At 45.6% G+C, this 26,427-nt stretch overlaps 1 protein-coding gene across 1 annotated transcript; it reads right to left on the bottom strand.

Annotated features, from left to right (window-relative positions):
- Nucleotides 1-5,970: 5,970 nt before the first annotated feature.
- LOC117714897 (tubulin alpha-3 chain) lies at nt 5,971-11,958 on the bottom strand. The gene is made up of 5 exons (XM_034511629.2): nt 11,889-11,958; nt 9,089-9,311; nt 8,663-8,811; nt 7,694-8,374; nt 5,971-6,344 (listed from the first exon to the last, which is right to left on the bottom strand). Exons 1-5 carry the CDS (start codon nt 11,889-11,891, stop codon nt 6,048-6,050), a joined length of 1,353 nt encoding a protein of 450 aa, XP_034367520.1. The 5' UTR covers nt 11,892-11,958; the 3' UTR covers nt 5,971-6,047.
- Nucleotides 11,959-26,427: the final 14,469 nt, after the last annotated feature.

Here is a 26,427-nt window from a genome sequence, read left to right as displayed (position 1 = left end):
TCATGCCCAGAGTACCCTCGACAATCTTTCCTACGGCAGGATGTGTCCTGCCCCTGACCACAGCTAAAAGAAATTGGGGTTAGGTGGTCTGTTGCCCTGGCTAAAAGGGGTCACTGCTTTTAGAGACAGAAGAATTCTCATGAAAACAGATACCCTTAAAAAGTTAAACTAGGGTATTGGTTTCTACTATAATTCTCCCATAACTTTAAATAAATAATTCTAAATCAGGTTTAAATGAAAACCTCTGAGAGTTTCATATACATGCTGTTCTTGTTTCCTAAACAATTGCTTAGTTTCTATTTGCAAATCTAAACATTCAAGAAAGTGGAAATGCACTGTCCTGTGCTGGCCAAACCCTCAAGACAACTCACTAGAAAGATGATTTTCTCAAAGGGCCATCTTGATTGTTGAGTGGCTTTTTCTAGGAAACCTGTTTCTGTTCCCCTCTATGCCACCCCAGGCAATGGTATGCCAGAGGAACACTCCATCCGTCTTGCTTGGTGAGTGAGTCGTCTTGGGTTATTTACAGGAGCATGGGAGAGGGTTTACTCACAGGACGGGTTGAGGGTACCAGGAACATTACAGTCTGGCAATTGGTCCTCTACTATATTAAAAAAATGTCCGTATTCCTTTTTCTTCTTTAGTTCTTAAATCACATACTTGTATTAGTTCTTTGAGAATTTCCTACAATGAGTTGACCTTTGACCACACTTGCCCCTCCCAGATTCATTTCTGCTCCCACACCCTCTTATGTGTTGCCTCTATATTCATGGATGTGTGGCCTTCCACTGTAGGATGGTCAATTTACAAGTTGTAGTATCCTTAAAGGAAGCTGGCCTCCCCTCTCTCCGCTGCTGTTGGTTGCTGATAGCTCCACAGCTAGGGTTGGGACTTCTTGGCCCTCTCCATGAAGGGATTTGGTTTGGTTGAGCATGCTGTCCTAACTGCTTCACATGTGCAGCTGTCCTGTTACATCCAGGCGACACTGTTTCCTTGATATTTATTCAGTGGCCCTGTCTCTCATTGTCTCTCCACCCCCTTTCTGCAATCATCTCTGAGCCTCTGGAGAAGGGACACAGTGTAGATGTTCTATTTCAGGCTAAGCATTCCAGTCTCTTAATCTTAGCAAATTGGCCCATTATAGGTCTCTGTTAATCACCATCTACAGCAAATAGAAACTCTCAGATGAGGGTTGAGGGATGCATTAATCTATGGGTATGTGGTAAGTCATTAGGAGACAGCTTAATATACTACAGCCATTTTGCAGAATAACAGTGGGAGGTTCTCTCCTAGTGCCTGTGACCTGTCTAGTCCAACACTGGTGCCAGGTATGGGTTTCATCATATGCAGCAGGACTTAAATCCAACCAGAAAGGGGTTTGGTTACTTCCACGTTCATGCCACTATTACACCAAAGGACATGTCTTACCAGGCCAGTCATCACGGCTAAGTAAGATTATAGATTACTTTTTTCTCTGGGATTATGCATAGATCCTTCCAACACTGCATAAACTACCAGTAGGGAATGAAGCTTCCATGTCAGTGCCAGTTTAATAACTTCATGTTCTGTTGCCCAAATATGTAATATCTTTACCAATAGAGTTTTACTGTCAAATTCTGGAGGGTAAGCAATAGTGTAACTAGTAACATTTGGGGGCCCATAGCACCTTACTAGACAACTTTTTCATTTTTATTTTTGCCTTATTCTTTTAAGCATTTCCAAATATATTTAATATTTTTAGATAGCATCTCTAATCCAGAGTGGCCTCAGGCTCCCTATGAAGCTGAGGAGACTTGGACTGGATCTTTCTGTCTCTACCTCTTGAGTTCTGGGATCATAGGTTTGCACCAGCACATTTGGTTTATGTAGTGGTGGGGACCATATCCAGGGCCTCGTGTGTGCTAAAGAAGCACTCTGCCAACCAAATTATAGCTCACCTCTTCCGAATAGTCTTTGCTAGTCTATTATTACACAGTAGGTGGGATGGGCATATGTGCTAAATTCACCCTTTTCTAGTGAAACATGAAGTCTTATGGAAAAGTAACACAAAACACAAGTATTCATGAATAAAAGACATCCTGGTTTTTCTTTATATTAAAATCATTTTTAAAATTTAATGTTTTTGTATGTATATGTTTTTTACCTACACACACACACACACACACACACACACATATGCACCGTGTGCATGTCTGGTATCTGAGGTCAGAATTAAATATGAAACCTCCCTGAAACTGGGGCTCTAGGTGACTGAGCCACCATGTGTGTGTTGGGAATTGAATCTGGATCTTCTCCAAGAGCAGCAAGTGCTCACACTTAAAAGATTATTTTATGTGTATAAGTGTTTTGCCTGTGTGTACATCTGTGCAACATGTGCGTGCATGAAGTGGGTGCTGGATCCCCTGGGACTGAAGTAACAGAAGGTCATGAGCTGCTATGTGGGTGCTGGAAATTGAACCCTGGTCCTCTACAAGAGCAACAAGTGCTCTTAACTGCTGGGGCAACACTCCAGCATCCTAAAATGTACTTGTAATGGAGATTGGCCTAATTAATTTAAGATTGTTAGCTGAATTAAGGATGATAGCAACAATAATTACATTCTGAAGTGACATTGGTTTTTGCCTCTCAATTTCTGGATTCGTGCTTTTGTTGATGCCAAAATCACTGTCATGCAGGGAGAAAAAAGAACTCGTATTGATTTAAAACCTAATAAAAAGAGGGAACAGAGTAAAGCTGTCTGAAGGAAACCCCCTCAGCAAAGGGAACTTTAATAAAAATGGCCTCTTGTAGCGGCATCAGGTAAGGTTAACTTTTCCTGTCTGTGGAACAGAAGCCTCATTTTCTTTTAAAAAACGTTTAAAGATTTATTTTTAATCATAGGTAGGTATGTGCATCTGTGTGAGGTGGGTGCCCACGGAGGCTACGTTGTCGTAGCCTCAGGTGGCTGGCTGGTAAGCTGTTTTGTGGAATCTCAGTTCAGTTAGCTCAAGCCACGTTCAGAGTCTGGGACCTCTTCTAAAGCACTGAGTGGTAACAGTTTGAATTTCTGCAAGTTCACTATTAAACGTGCCCTCAGTTTCTAATTTTATTCAAACAAAACAAAAAGCTATCACTCATTGGCGAGCAGGCAAATGATATTATCCTAATGCCCCATGAAGTGGCTCCTGCACATTAGCAACATTAGTTATTCCTGCTAATTACCTCTATTCTACTGTGTAGACACAGCATTCTTGTTACGAAAGTCAGGCTCAGGCTGGAGAGATGGCTCAGCCAGTAAAGGCTAGGCTCACAACCAACAGTAAAAGCCAGGCTCCTAGAAGTAACGTTTCCTAAATCATGAATAGTTCTTGGGATTCATCTTCAAGTATGTCTCCTTAGCTACATGGATCTCACCTACCTGTAAGAAGAGACTGTAAGGAGAGATTGCCATTTGGGGTATTAACGAGGAAAGGGAGCTGCTATAGGGGTCCCAAAGGGACTCAGCCCTGAGCGCCTAGTGTCTACAGGCCAGGAGCCGTTCCTTTCCATGTGGTTCCACAAGCATGGGCATTTGGATGCTTTTACAGATCCTTCAGGACTGGGCTCTGCATTGGTCTCCCCCGCTTTTTTTTCCTGTTCATTCCTTCCATCCATCCTCTTCTCCACACAATATGGGTATACTCAGTTTACCACATTCTAGAAGAATAAATCCACCGCTAACTTTCTCAATTCGGCTTATGATGGCCCCATTTCCGTTCTGATAGCTTCTTACACTTCCTAAGACAGAAGCTGCCTCTGTTATAAATTATTTTTGTTTTTGAACTCCATTGCCATATGATTTTTCTCCACAGCTATTCTCAAGAACTTCATGATGCAGGATGTAATAGCGTTTATTTATTTATGGAGGAAACTGGACACAGCACACAGCACAGAGGGCTGCCGTAAACCGTCTCTCCACGTCCATCCGTATTATTTTCTCACCTAAATCTCATTAACTCTGAGATTTTTAGTCATCAAAATTATCAGTTATTTAGAACTCAGGAAACAGGTTGAGGATAGTCAGTTAAAATAGATACCTAAGGTTTAAGAAAAAAGGTGGGAAAGCGTGGGGTCAAGCCCCATGAAACCAGAGTAGCACACCTTGGGGCAGGGGACTCCTTTTTTTGGATGACATAGCTGTGGTCTCAACTCAGCAGGCATAGTTCCCTGGGAAGACAGGCCCTGGGGCTAGAATAAAGGGAGTGGATGCTGACTGGGAATCCACTCGGTACATCAGGCCCTTAAAGAACTCCCTGCTGAGTGCAGAGAGGAAATGTCTGTTCGTTCTGAGTAATACATTCAAAGTGCTTCTAACCATAGACTACACCTGAGTGTGAATAGAGGGAGGCACAGCTGGGCCTTCACTGAGAGCAGCAAAGTCAGAGGTGGAAAATAGCATTTTTTTTCTGTGTGTCCGCAGTGTGCATACACGCACGTGTGCAATTCTGAGCAGGCTGGAGGGAGGGAGGGCTGAGGACTTGGAAGGAGGTGGGAAAGCCTAGATTATCCATGATGTGAGGACCGATGAGCCACAAAGCTGGTTTATTACTACAAGTGTCAGGTTTACATGGGAAGGGTAGTTCAGTAATCCAGCACTTGGAAGTAGCAGGATCTTGAGTTTAAGACCAGCCTGGGTTATGAAACAAAACAACAAAAACATAAAAGCCCAGATGGCTCTTTGGGTAAAGACACTTATTGATGATTTGACCACTGGGGCCCACATGATAGGAGAGAACCAATTCCTACAAGTTGACCTGACCTCCACACAGCTGCTAGCCTACAAACACGGCCTCAGCTAAATAAGAATGGAATTCAGAATTATTTTAAAAGATACAAACCCCCAGATTTAGACTGACTAGCAGAGCACATTTCTGGCTCAGAAATATTAGGTAGCTGGTGGGAAGGTAGAGACCCAGGAAACTAGGTCACAAACCCAGGAAATCAGTAGGGGCTCTCTACAGAAGCCAACAGACGATAGAGGGAATTGAGTTCCAGTTCTGCCCACTCCCGTCCTCTGGCCCTAGGGGCCCATACTCTATGGAGCTGTTGCTGCTCCCAGCAGGTTGGTATCCATAACCAGGCCACATTCATGCCTATTCCTGGTCAATGTATAAACAACGGCCATGATACTGCACCATGGGTGGCAAGCATACCTAGTACCCTCTGCCAGGTGGACACCAGGGATCTCACCTCCTTTTGAGTTTAGATGTTTGCATGTTGTCTCAGCTGGCAGCCTATCACAGTGACCGTCTGCTTTGGGCACATCACCCATTTCCCTGTCCATATTCTCTTCTTCCTCTTAGTGGGGTCCAAACTCCCTCAGATCTGGGTCACTTTGTGCCTGAAGCCAGTCTTACATAGTTCTGACTTGGAGAACTGGGTGCTGAATACAGTCTTGCCCTTACTCAAAGCCTTTCTTTTGTGGTTTGTACTGAGATGGTCCCAGGCAGCCTTCACTGAAAAGGGGCCATCCAATAAAACCCTTGGCTCTTGCATAAAAAAACCTACCAATATAACTGCTCAAAACTTAATTCCATACCAGGAATCAGGGCTAGCTAGATGACCTCAGTACAACCCGGGGCCATGTGATGGGGTGGCTCTGGAATCCCTCAACAGCAGAGCAAGCAGAGGAAGGAAGCGAATGATGTCAGTGGAAATGATGGGTCAGACACTCACTACAACGGTCCAGGGCACACACCAGAGGCCCAGAGGGACCCCTCCCCAGCAGCCCGACTGGCAAAAGGCCATTTCTGAGCTGGTCAAGCAGTACTTTGCAAATAAAGCCCCTGACCCTGATGCCCTTAGTTAGAACTTAAAATGGAACCTACAGACATGTTTATCATTTCTTAGGAAAAATGTTATGTTTCCTCTGAGAAATTTACTTGAAAAAGGCAGGTATCTTGAAAGAATTCTGTTAGACAGTACAATACAGCACATGGGGAAGAAAATGCCTCCACTTAGAAACTTTATTAAGTAAACATATCGGGAACATGTAACCGAATGGCTGCCAGCCAGACCCGTGCGTGCGCTCAGTACTCCTCCCCTTCTTCTGCCTCTGCTTCCACGGAATCCACGCCCACCTCTTCATAATCCTTCTCCAGCGCTGCCAGGTCCTCCCGGGCCTCTGAGAACTCCCCTTCCTCCATGCCTTCTCCCACGTACCAGTGCACAAAGGCCCGCTTGGCGTACATGAGGTCAAATTTGTGGTCCAGGCGGGCCCAGGCCTCGGCGATGGCGGTGGTGTTGCTCAGCATGCACACGGCCCGCTGCACCTTGGCCAGGTCTCCCCCAGGGACCACGGTGGGAGGCTGGTAGTTAATACCCACCTGCCAGAGAAGGAGAGAAAGCAGTCAAGTTTATATTACCCGAGAAATGATAGTTTATTGTAAACTGGGAACTGTGGGTCATGCTTAAACTTAAATGCTTTGGGGGATGAATAATCACCTACACAAAGCATCATATTCAAAGACTGTAAAGTGTTTACTTGAACCAGTAATGGCCACACTGGAAACAGAACATACTGAACCATCATATACCCACACAGTACAACAAAGAACAAGAACGAGGATCCTATAATCCTGGTATGTCATGTAAATCTATCCAAAGTATGTTGTATATGTAGTTAAAGGGAAACTGAGTCTTACTGTGTAGAAAACACCCACGTAGCAGTAAGCTCTGAGAACATGCTGTAGCTAAAGGATGAGAGACATCCAGGAATATGCTAAGGTGGTGACCCTTCTACACCCTCATGAACACATGGCTGTTAGCTGCAGCTAGACTCATTGGCAGGCCTGAGCTGGGAGCAGCGAGGACAAAGATACAATGGACCCTCCCCTGATTAAGAATCTGTTCTCACTTTAATGAAGAACATGCATCCTTTGCTCCTCTGCATCCCTGTCAACCAGCATCACCATAGAAGAGGAGCAGTGCCATCTCGACTCTGCAGAGACCTTGTTTTATAATACGAGCTTTAAAAGCTTTATAAGCTTTGGGGACAGTTCAGCTTTTCAGCCTTCTATAGTTTTGATACTATGTGACCAAGGATGACCCTGAGCTTCCTCTAGTGCTGAGATCATAGGCACGTGCCACCATGAACGCCAAGCTAAAACTTAACTTTTTAAACATGGAAACTAGTAATACTCCCAGTAGTGTTACTACTAGTAGTAGCGTAAGTAAATGGTTGTAAAAGAATGTGTGATTAAACCACAGTGATACTGATCAAAATAGTAATTAAAAAGTAAATAAACCAAACAACACCTCAGATTAACAGTGTCCACTTGGTGTTGGTAGACTCTACTCTTAGGGACAGACAGGACAGACAGCCTTAACTTGTACAACCCATAGACCAGCTCTTTACTGCTCAATCAGAGGCTCCACTGGGAGGAAACCTGGGCAAGGAACAGCTGGTAGCTGGCAAAAGACACTCCTTCCCTTGGAGACCTTTTCAGTGTCTCACTGAGAAAAATCATCTGCCCACTTAAGGTTTGGTAACTGATGGTTTTAAGAAAGGGTACCCAGTATTATTTATAAAGCATAACGTCACTTAGCAACTAAATTACTGTATGTGCTTTCTTTGGAGCCTAACATGAAAAGGGCAATTTTGCCCAAAGCTACAGCCCTGAGGCAGAATCTGTTGTTTACTGGCAGATGTAACTGTCCCAGCACCCAGTCCTACCTTAAATCCAGTTGGGCACCAGTCCACAAACTGGATGGTGCGCTTGGTCTTGATAGTAGCAATAGCCGCATTGACATCTTTTGGAACCACATCCCCCCTGTACAACATGCAGCAGGCCATGTATTTGCCATGGCGAGGGTCACACTTGACCATCTGATTGGCTGGCTCGAAGCATGCGTTGGTGATCTCTGCCACTGACAGCTGCTCATGGTATGCCTTCTCGGCCGAGATGACTGGGGCATAGGTCGCCAGGGGAAAGTGGATGCGAGGGTACGGCACCAGGTTGGTCTGGAATTCTGTTAAGTCCACATTCAGGGCCCCGTCAAACCTCAGGGAGGCTGTGATAGATGACACGATCTGCCCAATCAGACGATTGAGGTTGGTGTAGGTGGGGCGCTCAATATCCAGGTTGCGCCGGCAGATGTCATAGATGGCTTCGTTATCCACCATGAAAGCACAGTCGGAATGTTCCAGCGTCGTGTGCGTGGTCAGGATGGAGTTGTAAGGCTCCACAACCGCTGTGGAAACCTGGGGGGCTGGGTAAATGGCAAATTCCAGCTTGGACTTCTTGCCATAGTCCACTGAAAGCCGCTCCATAAGCAGAGATGCAAACCCAGATCCTGTGCCACCTCCAAAGCTGTGGAAGATGAGGAAGCCCTGCAGTCCTGTGCACAGATCTGCCTGTGGTAAAACCAGAGTATAAAAATCAATGCCTACAAAGCCGCACTCCGACATCCACACCTTGCATTCATGACACCGGTTTCTACAAATTGATGCAAACATAGTCTACAACATACACACTGCACTTTGAACACAATCAAGACCTATGGATGCATCTCAGCAGAGGCTATGTAGTAAGATATTTTGGTAAACTCAGTAGATTTTTTATTCTAACACTTTTGCCCCCACTACCTGTGACCCTCTTGACCAGGACAGCTATCACATGAGCCTCTTCTGCGATCCTCTTACCAGCTTTCGGATTCGGTCCAGAACCAGGTCAACAATCTCCTTGCCAATGGTATAATGACCTCTGGCATAATTGTTGGCTGCATCTTCCTTCCCAGTGATCAGCTGCTCTGGGTGGAAAAGCTGACGGTAGGTTCCGGTCCGTACTTCATCTAGAGAGAGAGAGACCATATGTACTGTGAGTCTTTCAGACAGGGCCATTCAACTCCATTATGCATGCATGTCAACAGCTTCTCCTATGAAATATCTGCATACACATATATCACTGAGTACACATATCATACAGCACATACAACTCTTTAATTTTCTTACCCAACAACGTCACAATACTTCATACTATAGGTATATGCACAGCCTGTCTGTCTACTCTGCACAGATCTCAGTGGACTTTCCTGAGACACCCCACTCTCCCAGGTCCCAGGCACCTACCGACCACAGTGGGTTCCAGGTCCACAAACACTGCCCTGGGCACATGCTTGCCGGCTCCAGTCTCACTGAAGAATGTGTTGAATGAGTCGTCCCCACCGCCAATGGTTTTGTCACTTGGCATTTGACCGTCAGGCTGAATACCATGTTCAAGGCAGTACAGTTCCCAGCAGGCATTGCCGATCTGGACACCTGCCTGCCCCACGTGGATAGAGATACACTCACGCTGGAAACCAGAACAGAAACATGAAACTGCATGACACACAAATACAATTTTGTGTAGTGTCTTAGTGTCTATTTTCAAACTTTATTTACAACAATGCTCAGGGACTCTTTTATCTCTGTTAAAACTGACTGCTACCAGGAACTGTTACACAGGTCCATAATCCCAGTACTCAGATTAGGTAGTCAAATCCAACCCTACCTCAAAACATACACATAGACAGAGAGGGAGAGGGAGTTAAGGAGAGAGGGAGAGGGCAACAGAGAGAGAGGAGCTTGCTCTGCTCTGCTCTAAGCTTACCCCTATTTTGATATATAGTTTCACTAACCCTGGCTGGCCTCAAACTAGTGACAAGCCTCTTGCCTCAGCCTCTCAAGTGTTAAATTTAGGACATAAGCCATCACACCAGGCTAACCATACTCCTTAAGAGGCCGATCACCCCAGAGCATAAATGTTTGCCACTCTTCAAATTAATAAGTTTAAGACTTGGATTCCATGCAATGCCAACAACTAGCTCACGGAGAACAGTCACAGAAATTCTCTGAAAACAACAACAACAAAACACCCCAAACTACATGGTGTTAACTGTGGCTGGTCTAAAGGAGAAAAAAAGACAGAATAGATCCCAGGTCACCGTGTCTTCCATCTGCCCATCTAGACAAACCTTGCTTTCTATTTTCCTGCCAATTTGTTCTTTTTTGTTTTAAGACAGGGTCTCAACAATGTTGCTCTGGCTGACTTGAACTCACAAAGATAGTTTGCCTCCATTCCTGAACAGCTTTCCACTGATGACAGACTATATAGCCTATAAATCAAATAAACCCTTTCCTCCTGAGAGTTGTTTTGGTTGTTTCATCACAGCAACAGAAAATTAGAATATATTGCCGAATTCCATGCACGTCAAAGATTGTGTCAGAAGAACAAAATGATGGGATTGAAGTGTCTTAATTTTTTAAATGAAAAAATAATGATCAAGCCAGGTGTAAATGATACATGGCAGTAACCAGCTTAATTAGGAGGCTACCATGGATTATGAGACCCTTGTCTAATCCAGCCCATGCTGCCCCACTTTTAGGCCTGCGGGTCAAAGGGCTCTGCAAAAGAGAGAGAGAGAGAGAGAGAGAGAGAGAGAGAGAGAGCGAGAGAGAGAGAGAGAGAGAGAGCGCGGGAGGAGGGAGGGGCAAGAGACTCGAAGAGTGGAGACAAGACAGTGTGTGACCAAGTCCCGTTTGTTGGAAGGAAATCCTGGGTATTTATAAGCATAAGCAGGGGAATGCAGCTGAAGACACTTTACCACGTGCGCCTTGCAGCTGGGGGCACTAACAACAAAATAAGATATATCTGAGAAAAACAAGATGTTTATCAGAGTGTGCTCAGCTGTTGTAGACTGTTGAAAAACAAATCTCTTGTCAGGGTATACGGCCCAAGATGGCTGCAAAGATGATAGCCGCTTTCTGCTAGGACTTGCCTCCCAACACCTGTCACAAAACCAAACACATTCTGGCTGTTTAGACCTAGATTTTTATCTGGTATTTGTCAGCATGTGTTCCTTTTAAGTGAATACAGAAATTTTAAAAGGCTCCCTGCTTAGGGCAGGAGAGATGGTTTGTTAAGCTCTCCTCTTGCAGGGACACGCATGACTGCCTTTGGGTGTTCAATGCCCTCTTCTGGCTTCTCTGGGAAACAGCCATCATGAATACATACTTCTTGCAGACACACCTACACATCTTAAAACAAACCAAAAACTTCAGGTTCTCAGTTTTACTTTTTTCCCCTTAAGGTCTTGTAGCTGGTGTTGGCCTCAAATTCACTACCTCAGACTAGTCTTGGACATCCAAGTTTCCCACCTCAGCCTCCACAGTGCTTGGGGTTGTGGCATGCCTAGCCTGCGCTTCTACCTAGCTTACCTTCTAACGGGAACAAACGATTCCACTTATAAACCACATGACAGCAGCAGCAGGCACAAAACACAAAAAACTTCTTTGGGAAGTTGGGTGGGGCTAGTGGCAAACGTGTGATCCTGACAGAGGAGGCAGGAGGCAGGCCTATCAGAGGTCAAGGGCATCTTCCCCTACACAGTAAGCTGAGATAGTCTTAAAATTCCAAACTGAAGCTCTCTGGACTCAGCAACTTTCACTTTCCTATGGCCACAAAGCTTGGTAGCTTCTAAAATCTTCTAGAACCCAAGCCATTGACTGTTTTCTCAGTCAAGGGCACTGGTATCGGAAAACACAAAAAGTTCCCTCTCCAAAAACCCATCTCTCCACTCTCTTCTTGAGACCTGGAGTTGGACAAGGCTGGGGCTGGAACTCTTGGGCCTCCGTCAGCCGCTGCAGGGCTGGGGCTCCGGGCAGGTTCTGCATCCCGAGGTGCATCTCGCTCTTGAGAGAGCTTGGGCCTTGAGGAGATGCCAGGCTCTGAGAGCTAACACCTCACTTCCCCCACGCCCCACCCGCCCGGGGACCTGGGAAAGGAGAGGCGGGCTTGCCCAGCCCGCTTCGCTCACCCACCTTCACAGGACCCCAGACCCTGAGGAGATGGCGCTCCCGTGGGGCCCACCCCAGCCCGGGCTGCTCTCACCATGCTGAAATCCTAGCAGAGCACCTCAGCCGATCCTCAGCGATGCTCCTCAACCGCCGCTCGTGAGCCCAACGGTCCAGGCCGGATGCTCCGGGTATTTAACGCTCTCTTCCCGGGTGCTCATTGGTCCAGAGTGCCTCAGGGGCAGGCTTAGGATCCACATCTCATTTATGATTGGATGTGGCTGGATTTGAAGTGATGGCTCTTTCTGATTGGATGTAGGTTTGGCGGGAAGGCTCCGGAGTGGCTGGAGGGGAGAGTGCTTAGGATCTGGAGACTGGAGGTCTGTGCATCCCCAACATCCGGCTTTGCGCAGGACAAGTGGGGCGCTCAGGTATCTCTGGTCTGCGCATGCGTGACCAGAGGAGGGGCTTTGTGGCTGTGCACCCCCTGCCATCCTACCATGTCTCACCTCGCCTCGTCTCACCTGATGCAGAAAAGCTCTCTGGCCAGGCCTGAGAGAAGGGCATATAGGCCTTCTCCCAAAGATGTGCGTTTCTGGGCGCCTGTTATGTACATCGTGGGAAGACAGCACAGGTTTGAGAGTCTGCGTGATGAACAGTCATCTGGATTTGGGTATGTAGCTCTGGCTAGCCCGGGATGGTGTAAGGTGAACTCTGTCTTAGCTTGCCTCAGTGCTGGGACTATAGGTGTGCACTGTGTGTGGGGGATCGGTATTCAGTGGACACACCTTCCTTCCTCAGGATATCCAACTGCACGTAATTGAATTGAAGGCTATAGCATGTTGTGGGTTTTTTGGGGGGCATAAATTTCCATATCCCCACCACCACCACCCTGTAACCAAGAATGGGTCTGAACTTTCAAATAATAAAATGGAAATCAACAACTTTACAAGCTAGAGAGATCAGCTGTCCTTCATCCCCGCGAGCATACATTTATGACTTTCCATGTAACTAGGATCAAACAAGACTTTTTAAAACCTGCCTTACTGAGATTTGATTATCTTACCGTGCAATTACTCTTTTAATGTGTGTGATCCCATTAAGTCGGGAACATCTAGGCTCAAATTGTGCTCCTCTTCTGGCCTCCTGAGTAGCTGGGACTACAGAAATGTACCACCATACCTTGTTATTATTATTTATTTTTTATGGAAAAGAGTGTTTTAGCTCGAAGTTTGAGGGTATAGTCTGTCATGATGGAGAAGCCATAGCTGCAGATTTTTAAAAAATGTATTTATTTCTTGAGTTAGATGTATCCTGGTCTGCCTTGAACTTGTTATGCAGCCCAGGACAGCTTAAGACTTTTTTGCTCTCTTGCCTCTACCTCCCAAGTGCTGGTGATATAGACCTCTGTAACCATGCTCGGTTTATTTGGTATTGGGGATCAGACCTGGTTTATGTTCTTGCACGGCTGGCAAGCACTTACCATCTAAACCATGTTTCAGGTCTTAGGCACCCTGTTCTTGTGCATCCTGGTTCTCTATTAACTGTCAGCTTGTCCCAGTTTAGGGGTTGCCCAGATCAGAGAGGCCCGTGAGTAAGCATATGGGGGATTGTCTTAGTGAGAGACTGATGTAGGAGGCCCTGCCCACTGTGGGTAGCACTGTTCTCTAGACAGGTGGTCCTGGACTGTATTAGGAAATTTAGCTGTACGGAGGATGAGCAAGCCCACTAAGAACATTCCTTTTATGGTCCCTGCTTCTTCAAGTTCTTGCTTGGGTTCTTCCCTGACTTCCCTCAGGTATTGACTGACCTGGACATATAAGACAAGTAAATCTTTTCCTCCTGTTAGTTGCTCTTGGCCATGGTGTTTGTTACAGCCGCAGAATGAACGCCGTGTGTCTCTGGTCATTTCTGATAGACAACTGAGTCAGTCTTCTGGGCCAAAGAGTACGGGCAGTTTTCTGGCTCTGTGGATAACAAAAAGTTGCCTTCCAAAAAAAAATGGTATTATGTTTCGCCTTCTGAAGGTGGTGTCAGGGTTGTCAGTTGCAAGCCACATTATATTTTGTCACCAAGGTTACCAGGATTCAGAACCTGAGTGTCTGGATGGGTAAGCCGTCGTGGACCCAGGGTGCAGGTCAGCATACAGTTTACAGCTGAGGGTTTGGTGTGCGCCTAAGTAAAGGGGGGTAAATGACTGGCGAGCAAAGGGGAAGAAGGCCCTTGACGGGGAAGCTGAGGTGGAGCAGGTGCGGGTGCTGGGGATGTGTGAAGGCAATGGCCGTGCTTTTATTGCTTGCCCTGCTCTGAAAGCAGCACTCAGGTGTATATGAAACCCGGAATGAGTCTCCCTCAAGGAGCTAGTGGTGGTGTTTAACTCTGTTGACCTAGATCTCCTCCAGAGGAGAAACCCTTCACCTCTACAGACCAGGATTGTTCTCATTTACACAGAGAAGCTCCTTTGGGCAGCTCCTCTCCTGTGGACAGCTTCTCTCCTGTGGACAGCTTCTCTCCTGTGGATGGCAATCCAGGTTCACAGTATTGGGAGGTGGGTGTTTGGTCAATTTCTTATAATGACATACTGAGCCCTGGGAAAGGTTTTTGCTTGAACGATAAAGCTATAAATATGAATGAAGGATAAAATCTGGGTTAGATTGATACTGGATAGGCAAACAGTTGTTAAACAGAAGAACTGCTGTGGTACCTATGTTCCCTGATGGAATATCGGAACTCCCCTCTGTGGTTAAACCTGGCTGTAGCTGTAGCCAAACCATTCCCACTAGATCAGAAACTACAGTACCCACACCTGTGTGGAATATTGGATGGTCTGTGTCCTCAAAAGACCTGGTGTCATTGTGGATCTGATGCCCCCTCTGTGGGTTTTCCTAGAGGCTCATGTAAAGAAATACCGTAAAGTGCAGATTCATTTCGCAGTGATTCTGGAGGGAAATAAGGTCACCTTACTCCATCAGAATGCCATCCACCTCATACATATTCATACAATTTTCTTTAAAATTCACAGCACAATGCATTGGCCTGCTCCCTCCCCTGGGACAGCCTATTCGAACCCATCTCTCCATCTCTGGAGTGTTTGCTTATAAAGTTCTGATTAAACTGTCTCAGTTGACAGAGTACTTGCCTAGCATGCGTAAGACCCCGGGTTCTATCTGCTGTATGTGAAGCCTGGAATGAGTTTCCCTCAAGGAGCTAGTGGTGGTGTTCAACTCTGTTCACCTGGATCTCCTACGGAGGACAAACCATCACCTCCACAGACTTGATCTCATTTACACACCCAGGTCTTGAAGAAGCTCCTTTGGGCAGCTTCTCTCCCGTGGGCTCCATCTGCAGCGCAGTGTAAGAGACATGGCGGCCGTCCATGCCTGTATTCCCAGGGCCAGATCAGGAGTCAGAGGTCATCCCTGACAGCTCTACACTTGTCCGGGCTACAGGAGACCCTGTCCCACAGAACACAGAGAGAAAGGACAGGGACCAGGAATATAAGACTAGATGGAATTAGGGAGAAGGGCTTGACTCCAGGAAAGTCTCCCTACCACAGTTGAGACTCACATTGGCTGTTTGATTAATTTCATCACCACTGATATCTTTTAATGTTGTTTTACATAAGTATCTTCATGTAAGGCTGAAAACAAAGTATACAGAAGGGAAGATATTAGTGAAAACTGTGGACTGCCCATTGCCTGGAGTCTTGACTTTCTGCTTGGTTATTTCCTGTGGAGATAAAGGCAGCAGTCTGGGGACCCACTTGGTAATCCACCTGTGCAGCTGTCCGAGGGCTTGGCAAGCTAGCATGCTGGCCAGGTATCAACAGAGTTTGCCTACACTGGGTGTGCTATTTAAATTCTCAGAACTACTCTGATTTCTTTGGCTTAGAAACCAGGACAGGATATCAGGACAGATGGCTTCATAATGAGTTTTTCTCCCCTTTTGGTTGGAGATTGTATTAGGCCTGGCCCCTGTCAGCATAGTTCAGTGATTCAACTTGAAGACTAATCTGACACCAGGAAGGTACAGCCATCAGTGGCTAATGCTTAGCCAGTAGCACACCAAGCATCCTAAGACTGCAAAGGAAATGTGTGTTCAGGTGGCAACTTACTGAAGAGTTTAGGGTTAACTTATAGCTTCAGTCAGGCTCATTTTTCAGATTATCTGGTGACATTTTTCTTGGATGCCATGCAGAAGCCTGAGGTACATTTGCCCACCTCAGAAGTCTTTGGTTATTTTGGTGTGTATGTTTTCTGGTTCGATGCAAGGTCTCACTATGTACCACATGCTGGCGTTATATGCCTGTTCCTCCTACCCTGCTTTCTAAGTGTTGTAGAGGCGCCTGCTGTGCAGCCTGGATTGGCCTGACATGCTGATCTGACACTTGCTGTATAGACCAGACTGGCCTTGAACTCACAGAGATGCACCTGCCTCTGCCTCCAGAATACTGGGATTAAAGGCATCCCCTGCCACAACCAGCATGGTTTGGAATTCTTCATCTTTCACAAGAATATCCACAGACTCTGGTGCTTACTCTTTTAATGCATAATGCATATTAACATCACTCAGCCAGCCAGGGATTCAGACCTGGTCTCCTTGTTTGTGTGTACGTGCGTATGTGTGGTGTGTGTGTGTGTGTATTTTATGTGAGGTGCTCAGAGGTCAGTCACATATATCTTCCCTCAAGAGCCAGCCACATGCCCCCCTTATTTTGTTTATTTGTTTTTGAGATAAAAGTCTTTGATTGGCTTACCTCACCAAGTAGGCTAGGGCAGCTGACCCACCAGATCTACTTGTCCCTGCCTCTGTAGCACTAGGATTATGAGTATATGTCACCATGCTGGATTTTTCCCCCTTAAAGTGGTTCCGGGATTCTAACTTCTGTCCTTGTGCTTCAGGGCAAACACTTTACCTGATGAGCTGTCTCCACATCTCACACAACAGTCTAGAGTCTTCTCTCCCTATTACATTGTCCCTGAGACCTTTGATACCTTTGGTTCTACTGTCTAAACCTCTTGTCGAGGACCATTGATTTGAAGTAGCCTTGTGTGTGCATAGGGTCCAGCCTGGGGCTTATCAGCCTTGTCCTTCTGCACCCCAGCCAATTTTCTCTGGGAAACTTGCATGCCATGTGTGACATCAGATCCTGCCATTCTCCTATGGGAAACCATCCCAATTTTCCCTCTGGCTGTGAGATGAAGTCTGGATTCCTGACGTGGCATACAGAAATGTTATCTCCCTTCTTGACAATATATATGTGTGTGTGTGTGTGTATACACACACATGCATATATATGTGTACACACATGTATGTAGGTATGTATGTGTACATATATATGTGTATATACATACATGTGTGATACACATACATACTTACATACATACATACGTGTGTGTGTGTGTGTGTGTGTGTGTGTGTAATCAGTTAGCTATTACATCAGAAAGTATTTCCTGAGTTCCTGAGGGCCTGTTCTGCTCCAGGCCCTGGAGATCCAGTAGTGGCAAGACAGTCCCCATCCTGTGCACAGATGCACACTACACATGGAGACAAAGGCATAATTCCAGGTGGTGCCTCACTCAGGAGGGAGCTCAGGCAGTACCACCCTTGAAGGCCTTTGTCAGGAACACTTTTTGTTACTTGCTACTCAGTTGCTTGGCACACATCAGATGCTTGGTGAGTCTTTTCTAACTAGATTCCGTCCCAATTATAAATGACTTGACGGCTTTCACTAATAGGGTAAGATGTGTACACACAGGATACAGGGAGAAATGAAACTGGAGAGAGTAGGAATAGAGACTAGTGATGTTCCTGGCTGTTCCAGCACTTGCGGGCTGGTGCACACTGTTCTGACCTCTACTTCAGTTGGTTAGCTTATTACTGCAAATCACCAAATTCTTACAGATAACTTGTCCAATGCATTGTTAATTTATTAGTTTTTCTTCTTATCTGCTAAGAAAAGTAAACCGAGAGAAATGATTTTGCTTTGACAATGGTGAAATTAAAAACATTGGGTGCAGTTAAAACCTGTCAAGGAGAAAAGTGTGCATGGCTGTTCCAGCCAGAGCTGCTGCTCTGGTCCGTGGGTCAAGGTCTAGCAAGAGAGAGAGAATGGGGATGAAGGGGAAGAGACTTGAAGAACGGAGACAAGACAGAGGTTCTGAGCAAGTCTCCTAGTCTCGCTTATTGAAAGGAAATCCTTGGTATTTATAAGCACAAGCAGGGGAACACAGCCGAAGACACTTTGCCACGTGGCTTGCAGCCGTGGATACCACGTGCGCCCTGCAGCTGGGGTCACTAAACAGCAAAACAAGATATGTGGGATAAACAAGATGTTTATCAGAGTGTGCTCAGCTGTTGGAGGCTGTTGAAAACAAGTCTCTTGTCAGGGTATATGGTCCAAGATGGCTACAAAGATGATAGCCGCTTTCTGCTAGGAGTTGGCTCCCAACACATGGCCTTTGTGTAATTTCTACCTGAAGAAACAAAAAGTGAGGAGGCACAGGGATGGTGGGCAGTGGTACTAGTGGCCTGGCTTTGCCTTGGGAAGGCATTTCAGGAAAACACCGTTAGGGAGGAAGTGTTTGTTCTGCCTCACAGTTTGAGGATACAGTCCTTTACGGCAGGGAAGCCATGGCAGCCTGTGAGATGGAGTGTGAGAGTGTGAGGCAGAGTGTGAGTCGGGGTGTGAGGTGGAGTGTGAGGCAGAGTGTGAGGTGGAGTGTGAGAGTGTGAGTCGGCTGCTTACACTGAGTCTACAGTCAGGGAGCAGAGAGAGATGAATGCTGGTGCTTAACTCCTTTCTTCTCCTTTTAAAAATTACTAGTGTGAGTGCACCTGTTTGGGGCTGGTGTTGGATGTATGTGTGTTATGTAATGCATATGGGTGAGTGGGCATGCCATAGTTGTGTGTGTGTGTGTGTGTGTGTGTGTGTATTATATAATGCCTATGGGTGGGTGGGCATGCCATTTGTGTGTATGTGTGTGTATGTAATGCATATGGGTAGGTGGGCATGCCATAGTGTGTGTGTATATAATGCATGTGGGTAAGTGGGCATGCCATAGTGTGTGTGTTTAATGCATGTGGGTGAGTGGGCATGCTATAGTATGAGTGTATGTGCATGGGGTGAGGTGTAGGTCAGAGGACAGACCTGTGGAATTGCTTCTCTGATTCACATAAGCTCCAGGACTGAACTCAGGTCACTAGGGTTTTGTGGCAGGTGCTTTTCCCTGCTGAGCCTTCCAGCTGGCTTCACTCTCTCTGTCAGCCTTGGGATGGAGCTGCCCACTTTCAGGGTGTGTCTTCAATCTTCAGCTAAATGTCTCTAAGATGTCCTCACTGGCATGCCCGATGGTGTGTCTCCTAGATAATTATACAGTCAAATTTACACTGGAAACTCTAAGAACACTGTTAGTGGTACAGTGTTTCCTTGTTTGATGCACCTACCTTTACAATGCTTATTAATCTTGAATGAGTTACTCCTGAATTACTATTAAATCAAGTAATGTATCCGTCCAAGAATTAGTAGGATAGGGGAGGCCCTTCTAACATTGGGAAATGGGACAGATACAATGTCTTCCGTCTTTAGGTTCTGTGGAAAAGAACATTTTTGCCACCTTACCATAAAGCCAAGTAAATGCCAGCAAATAATACAGTTTCTCAGAGCTCAAATGCCTTATCTGTTTTTTGATTAAGCAGTTTGTTGCACTCTGAGGTATCTGGTTATATGCTTTGTGTGACTTGTTCTGTCTGGGATGAAGGAAGCTTCTGGGGAGACACCGAGCTCCGAGTACTCACTCACTTAACTCTTCTTAAATCTTCACAGTGCTCCATGCCTTTGTGGTGGCTGTGGGGTATGACACAGCCTTCGCCTCTGTGAAAAAGGTTAGATTCCAAAACAGTCTTAGCACACACAGCCTCCAAGAGCAACTAGTTATCATCAGTCTCTGATATCTCTGTATTGTCTGTCCATCCACCCATCCATCCACCCATCCACCCATCCATCCATCCATCCATCCATCCACCCATCCATCCATCCATCCATCTACTGTTTGATTCTCAAAACATGAGAAACCCTTGAGCTGTGGAGTTAAATGTCCCAGGGTATTTTGGGTGGATGCTCTTCCTGCTAACCCACAGCTCCTGTCTCCGCAGTTTCTTTAGGACTTAAGTGACCAGTTTGTCTAGGAAACCAGCCTGCAGCTTGCCATGGCGCTGCTGCCTCCCGTTGATGGTGTAACCATTCACTGTCACATGGAAGTTCACTCACACACAATCTCAATAATCTCTTCTGCAGTGTTGAGGCTAGACCCAGGGCCTGAAGGGGTAGAAGATATCCCACCTCTGCGCTGTGTCAGCAGCCGGTGGATATACCTTGTTCCTCTCACTCACTTCCAAATGTTTCAGCAGTTACAATGTACCTGTCCTTGCCTGAGTTTGAATAGTATGCAGCCTACACTCCAGTCCATGAATTAAGGTGCAAATGACTGACTGAATAGTGATGTTAGGGTTGGAAAACTATGTGTGTGTGATGAATTCCCATATGGCCTTTAGCCTTATAGCCTCCATACCCCAGTTGCTTAACAATGAAAAGGAAGTGCTCCCAGTATGTGCTCCCCTACCTGTGGCAGTATGGACAGATATGGTGCATATGAGTGCACCATGGACTGAGCTCATCTGAGAGGTGGCTTCACACACAAGGAAACATATGGAATATTTTTATGGCAAACATCTGGATTTCTAATTCTCAAGGCCTTACACATTTATTTTGAAAACTGCATTCAGTATTTTCAGTGTGCAAGAAAGTACCATATCCTGTGGTACAAACTTATAGAATTTTAGCAAGATTTTTAAATTATATGATTTGTTCCTTGGGTAGAGTTATGACATTCTCTTGTGGTTACATCATTCTGCCTCTCAAGCATGTCACCCTTGACACAGTTTGGAGTTTGGAACTGCCTATGAAAACACTAATAATTTATTTTTTTTTTCTATTTGAAAAGTCCCTAAACACAAATTGATAAACTCCCAAAGAACTTCATGGCAGTTTGCAAGCTAGGATTTCAATTGCCAAGACCTATATTCAGAGCATTGGGATGCCAGAAAAAACACAGCTGTTAGCCCGTATTTCAAGCAATCTGTATCTCATCTTCTTGGCTGGGGAGATAGCAAAAACAGGGTGAAGGTTAGATGCATGGCTTTTATTTACTTAGAGGGGGAGGGGAAGGAAAAGGAGAGAGAGAGAAAGAGAGAGAGAGAGAGAGAGAGAGAGAGAGAGAGAGAGAGAGAGAGAGAAACAGAGAAACAGAGAAACAGAGAAACAGAGAAACAGAGAAACAGAGAAACAGAGAAACAGAGAAACAGTGGGAGGGAGAGCGAGCACATGTGTGTGCTTGTGCTCTGAGCCCAGAAGACAACCGTGGAAGCCATTCATGATTCCCCTCATTTTGGGAGCAGAGTCTTAACATCCTGGACATCACCAGATAGTCTTGGTGAGCTTGCTGTACACTCCCGGGTCCCAACCGTGTCCACTTCTCCATGCTGGGTTCCAAGATGTACCATCATGCTTGGCTTTTTATGTAGGCTTTGTGTTGAATGTATGACCTCATGCTTGCAAGGCTGGGTCTTCACTCGCTCAACAGTCTTCTCAGCCAGATCTATGTCTTAAAGAGCCAAGTTCTGAGCCAGAAGGGTCGTATCACAAACAGACAGACAAATACAACAGTTCCTAAACCAAAACATCAATCCATAATGTCAGAAGTTTTAAATGACGGCTCATTTTGAAAGGATTCTCCCTTCCCAAAGCAAAGTGACAGGATGCACCAGCCAGAGCTTTTTCTCCTGACCTTAATTGTCTTCTAGAAGAACATTCTTGCATCTTGTTTTAGTTATTATTTGAAAGTCTGGTGTCTGGTTGTCAGTCTCATGCAGGCATCAGTGAGGAAGGTCTCATAGGACAGCAGCTGTGGCCAACACAGCGTACCGTCTCCATAAACTAAATTCTTGGCACAGTCTGAGCTTGGACAGCGTGTGCTGGCCTCAGTGGTGCTTAGCTGTATTGATTAGCTTTAATTTGTAACCTGGCAATGTGGTAGCATGAAGCGGCTCATGTTTTAATGGGGCATTTGTGATGGCCTGAGATACACCAGGCTGCATGAATGGTAAGGTAACATATTTCTGTGCATGTGAAGATGGGGCATTTGTGATGGCCTGAGATACACCAGGCTGCATGAATAGTAAGGTAACATATTTCTGTGCATGTGAAGAGTATCTTTGGATTTTCTCAGTGTCTTGAATTACTGACTACCGTGTCCACACATCTGACACCGTCATGGCATCATAGGTCACAATTTGTGGAGCTGCCTGCAGTAGAGCTAAGAGAAGCTTTGGGCTATTTGTGATCTCCTACACTCAGAGTCTAACTCCAGCCAACGACTGGTACAAACTTCTTGTATCTTATGTGTTCTGACAAACTCTGTCTTGGATTGTTCAGAATATTTGAATGTGTGTGTGCATGTGTGTGTGTGCGTGCGTGTGTGCACATGTTTACGCCAGTTCTCACTTCTTTTATTAATGTCTCTCACTGGTCTGGAATTTACTAAGTTGGCTTGGGCAGCTGGCCAGTGAGTCGGAGAGATCTGCCTGCCTCTCTGTCCCTAACACACATCACCACGCCCTGGTGTTATATGGGAATATATCTCAGGGCCTCACATGTGGGCTGTGAGAATTTTACTAACTGGGCTATCTCCCTGGCCTGTGAGGTATTCTTAGAAAAAAAACCAAACTCAACTAATCTGTTGTTTACACTCTCAGTCAGCTTTCTCTGTATCTTTTTTTTTTATAGCAGCCTTTTGCATATCATATTTTGATTAATTCTCTCACAATTTCTGTTTTTTTTTTTTTTTTACATGAAAAGTAAGCTCAGAAAGTATAAGGTCTCACAGTGAATGAATCTCACGTGTAGATGTGCCTTCGTCTTTTCTGGAACTTTCTTGCTAGGCCACGGGGGATGCTTTGAGATACTTTAAGACAGCAGAGTGGATCATACCACAATGCATGTGCCTCTGAACCAATGGGACCAGTGATTTTACAGGACTCAGTGAATTCCCTTAAGGGTCTCTCTCTCTCTCTCTCTCTCTCTCTTTCTCTCTCTCTGTCTCTCTCTGATGTAAGGTCATACGTTATCAGCACCCAAGTAATCTTTCCATTTCAGAAAATGAAAGCTGCTTCCAGTCGATAATGGCAACCAATATCAAAAGTCTATTATTCCCTAGTCTCAAGAAAGTTATAGCCAGGACCTAAACGGATCCATTTCCTGAATTAGATTTAATGGTCTTCCTCCTGGCTTGTTGCTACCAGCTACTTTACTGAAAGTAATGAATGACTCCTCTCAGGACCCGCTTCTGTCTAGGTGCCTGTGACTTTGAGTCTTTGTTCTGACATTTGCAGCTGCAATTTTAATTGGATTTGTGCCACTGTGATTTAAGCCCCAGCATAGCTTAATGAAAATCATAAAACTGTTTAAGTAAAAAGAGACCTTAGAGACCAGCTTGTCCCAGGGTCTCACACAAACAGTTCCCAAGCCGAAACTGGTCCCAACTGTATTGTTCTCCACAGGAAAGACCCATGTTGGGCTCTTAACAAGTTTTAAAACTGGTTGTCATTTTTAAAATGCATTACAAATAAAAGATTGGTATGTTGGGCTTCTCATAAAAATGGGGATGCAGTCCGTTGGCAGGATGCTTGTGTAGAGCATGTATGAAGTCCTAGGTCCAACCCTCAGCACCACACTGAACTGGGCATGGTGGTCCATGCCTATAATCCAAGCACTGGGGAAAGGGAGGCAGCAGGATCAGGAGTTCAAGGTCACCCTTGGTTTCATAGCAAGTTGGAAGACAGCCAGACTACATTAGACTTTCTCAAAAATTTATAATAAATAAATGATAATAATGAAATTCAACGTTTGATGAAGATGATAAACTTTGGAACACTGGGCAGCGGCGGGCTGGTTTTCCTGCCTTTGACCTCTGACTTCCTGCACTCAGTGTGGTCATCAACCCTGTGGAGTGCAGGTGCTTCCTGGAGATAGGGCTGAGCTCGTCAGGGTGTACTGACCCTGGCTCCTTCATTTGCAGTAGCGTGGCCAGTGATCTGCTGATGCCAGTCTCTGTGGCTGTGTTAGTATTTCTTACAGCAGATTGATGAGTTACGGACGAACAGTATTTCTGACGGTCAGAAATGGAAAAGCAGATCATAACCCTAGAGGGCTTTGTGCTCTCTGCATGCAAAAAAAGCTTCTTACTGTTATGAAGTGGTTTAAGGAAAGAAAATAAATTAGTGTGTGGTATTAACAAAACATGTAAGGGCAAAATACACACAAACACCAATTGTTTCAGCATTTTATAGAGTCCCCTACATGTTTTCTCTTAGGCTTCTTATTGGTTTATATGTGTACATCACGTATGTATATCATGTGTATGCATACTTAACATGCATGCATGTGCATGTAAAGGTCCTAAGTTGATCCCAGGTGTCTTCCTTGACAGCTCCCCACTGTATTTATTGAGCAAGGGTTTCTTCTCTGGGAGATAACCAGTCCCAGCTGGTCTATCTAGCCAGTTTGCCCCAGGAATATCTTGTGTCTGCACTCCATTATGGGAGTGTGGGCAGCCTCCATCCCTGCCTGACTTTACATAGGTCCTGGGCATTCAGACTCCAGTTCTCACATGTGTGTGGTAAGCTCTCCGCTCACCGAGCCTCCACCCCCAGCCCATTCAGAGGTTCTCACCAGCCTCTGCCTCCTTCCCTGCCTCTCCTCTGTTTTATGCTCAAACTTCTGAATTGTGGATCTCAGTGTGCTCGGCTAGAAAAAAATGTTAAATAAAGTTATTAGGGCTCTCTCTTTCTGTCTCTATTTCTGTTTGTCTGTCTCTGTCTCTGTCTCTGTCTCTCTCTCTCTCTCTTACACAAGTTCAGAAAAATAGTAGCCAATGATACTTACTGTTAGTCATGTTTTTACAAGCTATTCCCTTTTACTTTTTACTATTTTTATAACAGGTAGTTATCTCTTAGGTTAAATGAAATGCTTACCCATATTCAAACACCGACAAAAGATAAATTTTTTTTTTTTAAATTAAGGAATTAGGGGTGGGACATGTATTTTTGTGGTACAATGTTTACCCAGAATACCCAAGGTCCTGGGTTCAATCCACAGCACTGCAAATAAATAATATACAAGAGAGAGAAAAGAGAAGTCTGCTTTTCCATCCTGTTCTTTTATGCATGTATATGTGTCAGGGGAGCACTTGTACTTGCACATGTATGAATATGCATGTTATGTGTCAGGGGCATGCACACCTGTACTTGCACATGTATGAGTATGCATGTATATGTGTCAAGGATACACCTGCACGTGCATGTGTATGAGTGTGCATGTATATGTGGCAGAGACACTCCTGAACATGCATATGTATGACTATGCATGTATATGTGGCAGGGGCACACCTGCACACAAATGTGTATGACTGTGCATGTTATATGTGTCAGGGGCACACCTGTACACACATGTGTATGAGTGTGCATGAATATGTGTCAGGGGCACACCTGTACGCACACGTGTATGAGGGTGCAGTCCAGAAGACAGTTTTACACGTCTGTCCTCAGGCATTCTCTACATCTCAAGCTGGGACCCAAGGCTTGGTGATGATTAGGTAGCTGACTGCACAGCTGAGGGACCCGCCTGTGTCTGTCTCCCCAGCTCTGGGATCCTGAGCTGTGGCAACCACCCACAGCGTCACTCTAGATGTTTCCAAGTTCTGAGCACGGTTGTTCTGCAGGCCATGCAGAGAGTCCGACTTAGTGCGCGTTGGGGGTTTTATGGAATTCCACAAATGCTTCGTTGGGTACTGTGGTTGTCTTTTTCCCCCAGAGGAGAATATTCTAAAGTGACTGCTGTGCTCACCACATGCTCAGCTCTTCCTCACAGCCAGGATGATGTTTCTTGTGTTGTCCTAGACCGTGTGTGGACACACAACTGTTCCCTCTGTTCAGTCAGGCCTTCATGAAGGCAGGTGATCACTTTCCTTGTTGGTGACATTTTCCTTTAACAAGCCTCATACCACCAGGCTGTATGGTGCACGAAGTCCAGCACTCAGGAGACTGAGGGAGGAGGATTACTGTGAATTAGAGGCCAGCCTGGGCTGTATAGTGAATTCCAGGCCAGCCTGAGCTACATATCCCTGTCTCAAACAGAAAAGAATCTCACCCCGATCCTCCTTTCTGAAGTTTAGTAACTTCACATTTTCACAAATTCGAGGCTGTACAAAGTCACAGTGGAGGGGGAAAGAGATGGATCCCAGCGGCGCGTCTCAGCCAGCATTCTAGAAATCAGCTGTTGTTAGAAGACACCACCTATGAGGGCCACTCGTGCTTGCTGTGGTCTCCTTCCAGGCAGGGAGGACAGAAGGAGGACAAAGGGAGCAGAAGCTGGCAGGGTTCAGACATCCGTAAGATGGAAGGACTTCCGGAGACCAGTGCAGCGGGACGGCTCTACTCTGTTGTCCCAGGGATGGGGTTACAGGTACAAGTGGAAAGGACCAGCTGGTCATAACATAGTACCTAAGTATCATGCCGGTGGG

The sequence above is a fragment of the Arvicanthis niloticus genome, chromosome 9 (assembly GCF_011762505.2).
Source record: "Arvicanthis niloticus isolate mArvNil1 chromosome 9, mArvNil1.pat.X, whole genome shotgun sequence".
Lineage (NCBI taxonomy): Eukaryota > Metazoa > Chordata > Mammalia > Rodentia > Muridae > Arvicanthis > Arvicanthis niloticus.
The sequence above is the reverse complement of the archived record's forward strand: the minus strand, read 5'-3'. Positions and strand labels throughout refer to the sequence as shown.

Bases quoted from the DNA above. Each gene is read 5' to 3' on its own strand.
- LOC117714897 (XM_034511629.2), bottom strand. The intron at 8,812-9,088 runs GTAGGTGCCTGG...CTCTCTCTCTAG, and splicing joins CCTGGAACCCACTGTGGTCG to ATGAAGTACGGACCGGAACC. The intron at 6,345-7,693 runs GTAGGACTGGGT...CTTCTCTGGCAG, and splicing joins GGTGCCCAACTGGATTTAAG to GTGGGTATTAACTACCAGCC.